The 12,849-nt window shown below is 47.6% G+C and overlaps 2 protein-coding genes across 2 annotated transcripts in view; one reads left to right on the forward strand and one right to left on the reverse strand.

Annotated features, from left to right (window-relative positions):
• LOC139684162 (uncharacterized) overlaps positions 1-12,849 on the reverse strand; it is a 1,455,962-nt gene that overhangs the window by 321,960 nt on the left and 1,121,153 nt on the right. Inside the window, 2 exon segments of the mRNA XM_071579763.1 lie at positions 862-1,028; positions 1,030-1,589. Of these exon segments, the coding sequence (XP_071435864.1) occupies positions 862-1,028; positions 1,030-1,589 (727 nt within the window).
• Positions 1-12,849, forward strand: part of LOC139684161 (uncharacterized) — a 1,434,678-nt gene that overhangs the window by 260,528 nt on the left and 1,161,301 nt on the right.

A 12,849-nucleotide genomic window follows, 5' to 3' on the forward strand; every position in this document is an offset into this window, starting at 1 on the left:
AGAATTAGACTGATGGAATTATTTAGTTTGGAAAATATCTCAAACCCCATTGAGGATTTTTTTTGGCCACCAGAAGAACTAAGTGAGAGCAGGGGAGATTTTTATGGTCAAAAGCCAGCAAATCCCCCTTCCCAATGAATTTCACAAATCAGTCTGTGTCCCCATGTGGGATGGTTTTAACTTAGCAAAATGCCAAGTAATTATTTCAGAGGAAATGTCCCCCATCCCCACCCCCCCAAAAAAACAAAAAAACAAACCACAGCAGACCATATTTCAGTTGAATTTGGTATATTAAACAAAATAGAAAAAAAATTAAAATGGAAATCAAATACAAACTGCACACTAAGAATAAAAGATAGCAAGAGCAAACAGAAAAATATTCTACTTCCCTAGAAAAGATAATAAACTGCTGGAGGGCCTTGGTCTCTTCCCAGGAGCTCTGAGCTTCACCTCAGGTCTTTGCTCATGCAGCAGGAAGAAGAAGGAAGACCCCTCCTCCCTCTTTTTCTATCTGAGATGACGTCAGAATATGGTAGGCAATATCATTGGCCTGTAGAAGTCAACTGGCCTGACCTGGTTCAAGTCAGCTGATTGTCCAAGGCCTGCACTAGAAAACAAAGCCTAAATCTGGGCCTAACTAAACCCATGACACCATGGATGTTCCTCCCCCTGTGTAAATTCAAGTGCCCACAGAGAACCAGGAGGATGAGGAGAACACCAGCCAGGTGTGTTCCTAACGTGGATCACTGGGAATGTGGTTCATGAGTTGTGTTCAAAACATGGTTCTTGTGATGAGTGATGGAGTTGGAGCAGCAGACAAAGCTCTTCCCACATTTGGAGTACGCACAGGGCTTCCCTTACTGGTGGGTGCGTTGGTGTCTAGTCAAGCTACAGCTCTGGGTGAAGCTCTTCCCGCACTCGTCACACTTGTATGGCCGCTCTCCAGTGTGGATACGCCGGTGGGTGATGAGGTTGGAGTTGCGGTTGAATCTCTTCCCGCAGTCGGTGCAGCGGAAAGGCCTTTCCCCCTGTGTGTATGCGCTGATGTACAAGGAGAGCTGAGCTTGTCTGAAACCTCTTCCCACACTCGGAACACTCATAGGGCCTCTCCCCAGTGTGGATCATCTGGTGGATGACAAGCTCAGAGTTCTGCCTAAAGCTTTTCCCACACTCCCCACAAAGATACGTCCTCTCTCCCGTGTGGATACGCCGGTGCCTGATGAGGTTGGAGTTGTCATTGAATCTCCTCCCGCAATCGGTGCAGCAGAAGGGCCTCTCCCCCGTGTGTGTGCGCTGATGAACGAGGAGATTGGATCTGGTCCGACACCTCTTCCCACACTCAGAACACTCATAGGGATATTCCCCAGTGTGGATCCTCTTGTGTTGCTTAAGTTTGGAGCTCTGATTGAAGCTCTTTCCACATTCCTCACATGTATAAGGCCGTTCCCCAGTGTGGATGTGCTGATGGCGAATCAGATCTGAGCTCTGGCTGAAGCTCTTCCCACATTCCAAGCACTTGTAGCGCTTCTCCCTTCTCTGAAGTTGCTGCTGCACCACCAGGTCAGAACTCTGGCTCAATCTTTGACTGCCTTCCCCGGATACGTTGGGTGTTTCCTCCTCGGATGTCTCTTGGTTCGGCTTGGAGCTCCTCTTCCTGTGGGATTGCCATGGTTTTTCCTCCCCAGTGACTTCCTGTACCATGGCACTGTTCAAATCAGCCTCTACTGTGAAGTTCTGCCTGGGGTATTTGTCCTCCGTGCTCTCCATGCTCAGCTCGGGGCCTGGGGCAGGAAGGAACAAGGAAACTCAGGGCATTTGCCTCCAGCCCACAGGGAAGGCCAAGGACATCCCCCCAAACCCGGCCCTGGCAGGATGGAATCGGCAGCGGGGTTGTCCTGCAGCCGGGGCCATGCTGGGCTGGAAGATGCAGCACAAGAGAGGGAAAAAAGGGGCACTGACTTCCTCCTCACCTGCCTGGGGCTCCCGGGGCATCTTCATCTTCCTCGCAGCCTCCTTCTGCATCCTTTCAATGTTTGGAAAGGAGAAATGCTGTTCTGGGGTAAAAAAACAACATCTTAGCATACTGGTTGGGGGTTCCTACTCTCAAATCTATCTCTAGAAAGACACCAGTGTCTCAGTTTGAGATAATTTGCAAGAGGGAGTCACCGTGGAGAGAAGTCTCCTGCCCAGGATTCCCTACTCAGGTGTCGGCAATGCAGAGAAAGTGAACAAATACATCTAAATGTAAGGGGGGAAAACTCCAACTCTTTACCAAGAAGAAATGCTGAAAACAACTCATGAACTGGGCTAAACAAACTCAGGAGGAGAAACTTCCCAAGCCCAGCCCACTCTGTCCAGTCAAGTTAGTGCCCAGCCTCCCCCTCCCATAAAACACACATGGCCACAGCACAGAGACAGAATGGCCCCCCTTCCATAGGATTCACCTTCCCCACACCCCAAAACCCTGGCAGGAACCTTGAGAGTCAGCACTGCAGTCAGGCTGTGCTGCTGGGACAGGCAGTCAAGCCAGTGGTCCTCACCCAGTGGTGTCTGTGGTCCTGTCCCAGTGGTGGTCACAGCTCAGATCCTTCCACAGGGTGGTGGAAGCTCCAAGTGGGGAGGTGTGCTGGTTTAAAGGTAAACTGGCAGGAGAAATGAACACAACACAAAGGAGATTATAAGTCAGAGTTACAATTTGATGAAAGTATTACAAGAAATGCAATGGCACAAAGTGAAAAATTGGGTTTAACCCACAAAAGCCCAGCAGTATAACCCAGCCCCCTGGGGCACAAGCAAAAGGGGTTTGTTAGCCCCTGTGATCAACCCTGTGTGTCTCCCCCAAATCCAAAGGAAAAGTGCAAAGTGGCAAACCTGTTGGTGCAGCTGACAGTTGCAGTCTGGTGGAGAGTGGTGGTCACAGGCTGGTTGAAGGTGGTGGTCTCCTCCTGTCGAGGTGTTGGTCCTCCTCTCAATCCAACGAGTGTCCCGTGAGGTCTTCCCCCAGGATATGTACCCCAGGGAGCAGCCAGTCCCTCCCCCTGGGCGGGGAGTCACCCAATGGATGATTAACTCTGGTAGTCAGGGGTTATTTTGGAACCCTTGAGGGCCCATTAGCAGCCACGCCCCCTCAGGCTGGGTGTCAAGGTGCTAACGACTCCCTGCAGGGGAGTTATCCCAGCTCTTATCTCACAGATGTCTTTCACACCCAACTCCCAGCCTGAGGGGTCAGCTGTGCCCTGGGCAGCTGCTGCAAATGCTCCATTGTTAATAGTTTTTGGGAAATGAAGAGGGGGTGTGGAATACACAGCTTTGATCATCCACACAGGGATAAACTGGTCCCACCTGCTGAACTAGGACATGTAAGACAATTTTTAATTTTTTATTTAAAATTTTCAGGTACACAATGAGCAGCATCAGCCAAGTTTTCTAATTGACTGAGGAGCCCTGTTCCTAAACTGTGCTCATCTGAGAGAGTTTCAAATCCCTCATTTTTGATTTAGATTTATGGAATGATTCTCATTCAATTAGATGCTTTTTTTAGGCCATCACCTACAGAATTGCTGTTGTGAATTATATTGATTATAGGAAAGCAGAAGAGAAGTAAATGGAAAGGAGAAATGAGAGCAAAAGTTATTTCTTTTTTTCAGTGTTCTCTGAATTTTTTATACTAGTTTTCTCTTTTTGTAGAAAGGTTCAGTGTCCTCCCTCCTGTGAGGGAAGGTAAACACTCATTAAACACTAAAATTATTCTGGCTGAGCAAAGGCAGAAGTGCAAGACCAAGCCTCAGCCTGCTGAGAGCTGAGGTTTGGCATTGGCTGCCTCAGAATTCCAGAGAGAAAATAAGAACAATGATAATTTTAGGGTGGGATTGAGCCATTTTCAGTAGGATAGAGCTGCTTTGAGGAGACAGATCAACCCTTCTCATCTTTTGGGGTGCAAAGCTGGCAGAGACTGGAATGTTGATGGTTCAGGGCTCCAACACTCTCCAGCTGCAAAAGCAGTGGGTGCTTTGCTACCCATGGGCAAAGGAACCACTGAGAACCAGAGGGGGAACACCAACCCCTGGAGGGGACAGGCTGGGCTTGGAGCCAGGGAAGGAAAGTGGGATTTTGATCCTTTTATTTCACTACAGACAGGAACTCAAACTGCTCCAAACCTACTTTCCATGCACACAAAACTGTTCTAAACCCTACATCTTCAGATATATTGATAAAGTAAATCTAATCTTCCCCATGGGGTGGAATAAAAAGTATCTGGGTCGTCCTCACCTTCAAGGGTCAGGTCAGGTGCTGGACATTGGAGAAACTTCTGGCAGCTGCTCACAGAACCCCTCCCTGAAGCCCCTCCCACTACCAAAACCTGGTCTAGCTAACCCAATGCACTGCCCAGCATGGAATACCCAGAATGTGGATCTGCAGTTCTGTGCCCAGCATGGATCACCTGGAACGTGGGTCACCAGGTCTGTGCCCAGCATGGAGCACCTGGAACGTGGGTCACCAGGTCTGTGCCCAGCATGGATCACCCGGAATGTGGGTCTTCAGGTCTCTGCTAAACAGGGCTCACAAGGAATTTTGGTTATCAAGTCTTTAACCACTTTGTCCACTGATGCTTGAGGAGGTGTGAGCTGCTCTGAAACCTCTTTCCATATTCCAAGCACTTGCAGGGCACTTCCCAATGTGGATGTGTTTCATCCGCTTAAATACTGCAAAGTAAAAAAACCCAACACTTTAGGTTCAAATATTTTCTCCAAACAAAATTAAAACTTTTACAAGTTAGTTGGTTATACCAATAACTGTTTCTTTTTTTTTGTTTTTTTCCTCTCTTTTTTTTTTTTTGTTTTTTTATCTAATTGTTAAGAGGTGCAGAAAGAGATGTAAAAAGGTTGGGTAAAATCCAAGGTTGCTTTTAGAAGGTAAGAAAAATCTTACCACCAGAAGCTACTTTTTTCCTGAGATACCCTGTGGGGGAAAACAGTTTCTACCTTTTTTTTTTCCTTCTGTTTCTCTGCCATTTGTGATAGATATCTCTGGCCCCAAGAGGCCTGGAATGCTGTCTTTGGATATGTAGAGTTGTTGCTGAGGAGATGGTATCTTTTTGCCTTTCTGGGCTGAGCAAAGTCTGGTCCTCATGAGGAGGTGAGAGAGGGATGTAGGGAGAGATTTTCCATTATGGTAACCGGTTTGCTCTCTTTCCTTTTCCCTCCCCGAATTCTCAAGGTGCCTTCTCTGAGTTTTCATAGTGTTCCAAAAGGTTTGTACGTGATTTTTGGCAGGCAGCTACGAGCCCAACAGCAGGAACCTTTATGGCAGGCAGGCTCCAGCAGGATGCTCTGGCAGGAAGTTTGTTTGGGAGCTTTTAGTAAAATGTTGACAGAAAACCTTTCAATAGGATGTTTTTGGCAGAGAAACAGTGGAGGAGCATTGTTCATTGTATTTCTGTATTATGTGAGGGTCACAGGGGACACACAGAAGTCCCCACTGATCTATCCTGGGGCTGGTTCTGCTCCTCCCAACCTCAGCTCCTTCCTGCAGGGTCCCCCCAGGTCTGTTCCCCACTGCCCTCTAATAAATTGAACTGGTAAGAACTGGGACGCTTTACTGGGAACAGTGGAATCAGGTGGTGTTAGAAAAAAATCAGGGGCTGTGGGGAAATGCAACCCCTCTAAAATCAGCACAGGGATGGTGGTGGGTGGTCTGTGCTGGGCCCGAGGCCACAGGGAGGGTCTGTGGCTGCCGATGGCTCAGGAGCTCTGTGGGGAGAGAAAAGGGGTGACACTGAGGTGGGGGATCCCCTGGGAGGGCACACATGGGGGTAGGGCAGGATCTGCAGCAGCCCCCTCTCCTTCTGCCAGCAGGAGAAGCTGAGCCCCAGAACCAGGAAGAAGAAGCCCAACATGAAGTCCCTGATCCCTGTCAGTGTCTTCCTGCAGGCAGCACGTGGCGACTCTGGGAGGTCTGGGGGGGTCCGGACCTTCCAAAACTTCTCACTGAGCCTCCAGGACAACCACAAACCTCCTGCCAGTTGCCCTCAACTCACCAAGGACGACCTGGAACCTCCTCCTTCCCCGTTCAGGATCCCATTCCCCGCCCCCACATCCGAACTAGGATGATCCAATCTCATTCCCAGCAATCCAAGGGTTCCCCCAAACGCCTTCCAATTCTTCTCAGCCCCACAAGGACTCCCAAAAGGATTTCCAAATCCTTTCCTAGCCAACCTTGGCTGCTCCATATTTCCCCTCTAATTGATCCCTGGACCCTTCAAAACCCACTCCAGTATTCCAAGTCTCCCAAACCCTTTCTCAGTAATTCCCCAAGGCCCCCAAATCCCTCCAAGTTTCTCGCATTTTGTCCCATACCCCCTTCCATGACACTCTAAAGCTCTTCTGGACCTGTCCATTCCCTTCACAAACTCCCCTGAATTACCACCAGGTTCCCCAAACTGTCTGCCAGTTTCCCAAGGCTTCCCAAACCCCCTTGCCAATTAGTCCCAGGATCCCCAGCCTCCCTCCAAGTTGCCAGGCCATACCCCAGTCCCAGGTGAGGAGGTGCTCCGGGCTGATGTGCCCCACCCAGCTGATGAAGGTGATCCTTCCCGAGGAGATTTCCAGCATCACCAGCAGCTGGTGGGTCCAGTCTGTGTTGGTGACCATATTGGTGGCCACCAAGAGCTCCGAGAGCTCCTGCCCACCCTGGAACCACCTCAGCTGTACCTGGGCAGGGTAGAAAACCATCCTGGAGCAGAGCAGGGGCCTGGGCGTGCTGGGAGCTGAACAGAATCAGTGAGGTGGAAAAGCTGGTGGGCACTGGGAGAGAGCCAAGGAGGATCCAGGGACACTCAGAAGGACTGGGAACAGTCTGGGAAGGGTTGGGAGAGGCACTGAGAGAGACAGGGGACATGGGGTGACACCTGAGACTCCCTATTCCTTATTCATTCCTGGGATCTCTTCTGTCTTCCCTCCCCAAACCCAGACCTGCAAATCTCTGCTGTTTGGGCAGGTTTGTGTCCCACGCTGGGGCTCCTGGGTCCAGAGGAGGAAGGAGAACAACAGGTTTGGTCCCCAGGATTATGTCAGGAGGTTCAACAGCCTAGGGGGTGTGTGGTGTCCTGTCAGGTTTCTCTCTGCCCTTGGCTGTGGGGTCTGCAGGGAGCAGTTTCTCCTGCCCTGTTTGCACCCTGGTGCTGCCCCACTGCTGGGCCCCTGGGCAGGTGAATGTTTCTGACCTGAGGTGTTCTCACACACACCAGATGTGTGTGAGGGGCACTGAGGTGTGTTCTCCTTCCCCAAATTCTGTGTCTTGGACATACCTGGTCCTTTCCTGGAGCATCACCTGCCAAACTGGGTCCTTGCCTGATTGCACAAGAGCAGAAACCGGGTCATTTGCAGTGGCACTTGTTGGGGGACCTGCCCTGGTCCCTGTGGCTCTGCCTGTGGGGACAGGGAGGGTGTGGGGATGTTTGCTCTTCCAGGATCCCAGTCCTTGTGGTACAACTCTGTATTTGGTACCACAGTGAACTTCTCTGATGAAGGTTGAAAGAGATTTGCAAGTTTGAAAGATTCCCAAGTAGGTTGATAGACAAGGAACAGAGCTGCATTTTGGAAAATGTGAAAAAAACTAAATTTCTAGATTTATCAGTAGGAAGACAGGGCCCACTCAAGGCCTCAGGCTACATACTGGGTCATTACAGAACCCTGGGAGACACAGGAATGTTTGTGTCTCCACACTAATGACTCAACTGTGATAACTGTGATAACTCCCCTCTGGAGAGCCATCAGCACCTTCACACCCACTCTGAGGGCTCATCTCTGCTAATGGGCCATTAGGGGCTGGAACAATATGCAGCTCCAATAACCCAGACCATCAAAGACTCCAAACCAACCCCATCACTTACAGGGTCAAATCACCCACTGTCAAAGTCACCATGCTGAATGAAGTACTTTGAATTCCCACTGGAATCTGAGCACCCAAAATCTTTGGGTTTTGGGATTTCTGGTATCACTGTTTCCTAGAAAATATTGTTGTCCTTCTTTTAAAAAATTCTTCGTCACTCTTCTGTGCTGGGGTGGAGGTGGCAGGAGAAAATGTGGAGAATGAAGGAGTGGTTACACAGAAATCTGAAATAATCCTGTCTTTGCAAGAGTCAGAGAAAAAAAATTGTATTTCCAGAAAAAGGGAGAATTAGGCCAAAAGGCTGCAGCAGGAGCATTGCTTGCTGCTGAGCTCCAAGACAGGCTGCAAATGGTGGCACTGCTTTGCTGCTGAGCATGGACATGTCTGAAAGATTCAGGTGGAGCTTTGGAATGTGCAGGAGAGAGGGACAATCTTACAGGGAGATTTGCAGGATGTAGAACCCGTAACAAAGCCTTGTAACTCAAACTTCCTGTGTTCAGGGGAGGAGCTGAGAGACTGTGAGCCAGTCTGTTGTTGTGAGAAAGAGCAAAACATCAGGTTTGCATTGACAGCTGATGATGAGGAAGGAGCAGATTGACCCTTAATTAAAGCTGAAACAACCACTGTGTGCCAGGGTCAGCAAAGTGCTGCTAAACTGGCACCGTGTGTGGCTCCCAAGATATCAAAGCCTGTCCCTGGATCAGGGGAGATGGAAATCCAGTCACTATTAATGCAGTGGGATGCTGAGGGGCTGGAGCCACTTCCCAGATGGCACAAAGTTAAACCACTGGAGCAAACGGAGCACGTGTTATCTGCCCAACTGATAAGGTCAGTTCATGGCTCCAGGGTGAGGAGCAGAAACCTCCTGAGAACCCTCAAAGAAACCCAGCACAAGGGGCAGCTCTTATTGAATTTTTACAAGCACTCTCACTGCCTCTGAACAGGAAATTAATGGGAGGAGACCCTCTGAAAAGATGGGGCAAACAACAACAGCAGTGCAGGGAGCACTGCATGGAAGAGGAGTTAAAACTCCACCTGAGAGATCCCAAGTTCATGCAGTTGAACCACTTGATTCACTAAGGAGTAGCTTTTTGGGTGAAGTTTGTTTAGTTTTCTATTTCCAGGAATTCCAACACTCCCAACTGAAGATCAAAGGAACCAGCTGGGACTGGGGGAACTGCCAGCAGATGTGCAGGAGAAGGCTCACAGAAAGCAGCCAAGGGGTGATGAGCACCTTTCTCTCAGGATGTGTCACCTTGTGACTGTCAGCATTTCAGACTCCAGTTGCTGCTTTAGGAGCATTGTCCCAGCCTGCCTTTCAATAATCAGTCTGTCCTGGGTGAAATTTCCACTTCTCTTTTTATAGGGACCTGCCAACAGGTGAGATGGAGCTGTGTGGAACCAAGAAAACTTTTAATTTCCCCGTAATTATTATTAAATAATATTTCTCGTGGTTTGTTTGTGTTTTCATTGAGAGGGATTCATCGGGAGGTAAAATATTAGCAGGACATTATAAAGCAAACATTTTTATTAATTCTTATTTAATTTTGCTAAATCATTTTTTGTTTATACTAAAAAAGAAAGAATGGAGTGGAATAATCTCTTAGTCTTCTCTTATGGAGAGATACTTTAAATTCAATCACTTGAGAACTAAAAGAGAAAACCCAGTTTAATTTGTGAGTTTCTACAAGAGATTTTGCATGTTTGAAATCATACAAATATGTATCAACCTTAACATAGTTCTTCCTCAGAAGGCTTCGGATTAATTATGATAATTCATCTAAATCTCACAGAGATTTTGACATGTGAACTAAAAGATCTTAACAGAATAAGAGAAACTATTCCATGAGAAATGGTAGAGACCCCCTTCCTAAATCAGAAGGAGTTTCAGCTTTGGGCTGCAAATGGGACATGGATAAAATACGGGAAAACTTTCCCCAGCTCACAAGACCTGTAACCATTTTAGGAAATACTTGCACTCTGCAGCACTGACATTTCTCAGCTGTGGGTGCAGCTTTGTGGAACATTAATTGGAAAGGAATGTTGTGAAGATAAATTGTGACAGAGAAGAAAATCCCAGAAAAATTGACCTGGACTCTGTGTTTGGGGGACCCTCAGCACCAAGGAGACAGCAGATCCAGACCCACAGGACACCACTGGGTTCCATGGAGTGGGGATACATTTCCTGTTTTAACTTTTCTCTGTCACCCTCTTTCCCTCCCCCTCTCCTTTTTCCTATTTCTTTCTAGTTCTCTTTTTTTGCCTCACATTTACTCTTAAATAAAATCCATACTCTTGACTTTGGCATCTGGTCCTCTTTGCACCTTAATTTGGGCAGAGGCATTTCTAATAATTTTAATAACTGGATGATAACCCCAATCAGAGCCCCTTCACAGCACAGATGGAGAGAAAGTCCCCACAGTGCACCTGAGAGGTGTGTCAGGGGAAACCGTGTGGATCAGTCCTGTCTCAAGCAAAGGCAAACCCATCTGTGGGATTGATTTTGCTCTAGGACAAAGTTGCACTTGGTGGGTAATTCAGAAAAACTGGGAAACATGGTGTGTACCTGAAGAGGACCTATTTGTGGTGTAAAACTGCCTGTTCCATTGTTCCTATTTGTGTGTAATATTGGATATAGAGGTGCAGAGTTAATGTGTTATTCAGGGCATACTGGGGAAAAGGGAAAAAAAAGAAAAGGGAATAGAGTGGTGGATAATATCCTGGGTGACACAAAACTTCTGGTATCCTCCTTCTCTTTTCTCTGTTCCCCAAAATGCCTGCTAATTGGGAGTGGGAGGGGAATTTGAGATTAAATAAGGGTGGTCCTGTTCTCCTGGCAGAAGAATGTGTGCCCAGGTGTGAAAGGCTGGAATGCTGATGACTCAGGCAGTGCAGGTGGAGCTGATGATGTGCAAAGTGACCCCCAAGGTTCTGAGGGTGTGCACACCTGCCAGCTCAGGCTCCAGGTAGGTGTGTTTTCCTTGGCCTTGCACAGGGACTGAGCTGTGATAACTCCCCCCTGGGAGCACTGAGACAATTCCCACACATGGCCTGGAGATTTTCACCTCTGCTAATGGGCCATCATGGATCCAACCTATTTTTTCTCTGCATCTTTTAATAACAGGATTATTTCAGATTTCTGTGTAACCAGTCCTTCATTCTCCACATTTTCTCCTGCCACCTCCACCCCAGGGGTAGAAGGATGGCTAAAATATTTTTAAAGGACAACAAAATATTTTCTTTCCATTGGCTGCACAGCACAGCCATGTTCTCCAAAAGTTCCTGCAGAAGGAATGTCAAAACCTTCCTCAGAGAGAAGCTGAGACAAATTTTCCAAGGGTTCAGGAGTCCCTACAGAAGAGAAGGAACAGACCTGCATTGTGGAAGTTGTGAAAAAAACCAAATTTATACATTTATCAGTATAAATACAGAGCCCACCCAAGCCCTCAGTCTACAAGCTGGGTGTGAGAGAACCCTGGGAGGCACAGGAATGTTTGTGTCTTCACACCAATGACTCAGCTGTGATAACTCCCCTCTGGGGAGGCATCAACACATTCACACCCACCCTGAGGGCTCATGTCTGCTAATGGGCCATTAGGGGCTGGAACAATAGGCAGCTGCAATGACTCACACCATCAAAGACTCCAAAAATATCCCATGATTCACAGGGTCAAATCACCCATTGTGGAAGTCCCCAGCCTGGGTGAGGTGCAGGGCATTCCCACTTGAACCTGAGCAAGTCAAATCATCAGGGATTGGCATTTCTGGTATCACTATTTGGATCCAGAGAGGGACTAAGACTTTAACAGAACTGCAACAGCCACTCATGACCAGACTACAACCTTCATCCTCACCAGAAGGTTTCCTTTCCTTTTACTGTGAATTCAGGGATACCACGTGGCACTCAGCACAGGGGCTAATGAAGACCATAATGTTCATGCCCCAGGGGGGTGGGTTATACAATTGGTTTTTTTGAGTGTTCAAGCAAGTTTTTCTCTGTATAATTGCATTTATTGTAATCTTTCTAGTAAATTGCATCTCTGACTTTTAAACTTTCTTGACTCAGATTAATTTCTCCCTTACAGCATAACCTTTAAACCCTGTGCCCCAGAGCATCATCCAAACACTCCTGGACTCAGTGAATGACTTTTGAAAATCTAGGGAGGGAAAACGAAAGAGAGCAAACTGGTCACCCTATGTTAAAAGCTCTCCCTATTTCCCCCTCTTTCACCTCCTCATGAGGACCAGACTTTGCTCAGCCCAGAAAAGCTAAAAAAACAGCTTCTCCTGAGCAACAAATCTACATGTCCAAAGACAGCATTCCAAGCCGTCTAGGTCCAGAGTTATCTACCACAAGCACCAGAGAATCAGAAGGAAAAATAAAAAGGTAGAAACTGTTTTCCCCCACAGGGTATCTCAGCAAAAAAGTAGCTTCTGGTGGTAAGATTTTCTTTGCTTCTAAAAGCAACCTTGGCTTTTCCCCAACATTTTTGTATCGCTTTCTGTACCTCTTAGCAGTTAAATTAAAAAAAATAGGAAAAGAAAGGGAAAACAAACAAACAAAAAAAACAAAACAGGATTTGGTATAATCAACTAACTTGTAAACGTTGTAATTTGGTTTGGGGAAAATATTTGAACCTAAATTGTTGGGGTTTTTTCTCTGCAGTATTTAAGCAGATGAAACACATCCACATTGGGAACTGCCCTGCAAGTACTTGGAATATGGAAAGAGGTTTCAGAGCAGCTCACATCTCCTCAGGCATCAGCGGGCAAAGTGGTTAAAACTTGATAACCAAAATTCCTTGTGAGCCCTGTTTAGCAGAGACCTGCTGACCCACGTTTCAGGTGCTCCATGCTGGGCACAGACCTGTTGACCCACATTTCAGGTGCTCCATGCTGGGCACAGACCTGCTGACTCACATTCTGGGTGTTCCATGCTGGGCAGTGCACTGGGTTTGC

This window comes from Pithys albifrons, chromosome 33, assembly GCF_047495875.1.
Source record: "Pithys albifrons albifrons isolate INPA30051 chromosome 33, PitAlb_v1, whole genome shotgun sequence".
Classification (NCBI taxonomy): Eukaryota; Metazoa; Chordata; class Aves; order Passeriformes; family Thamnophilidae; genus Pithys; species Pithys albifrons.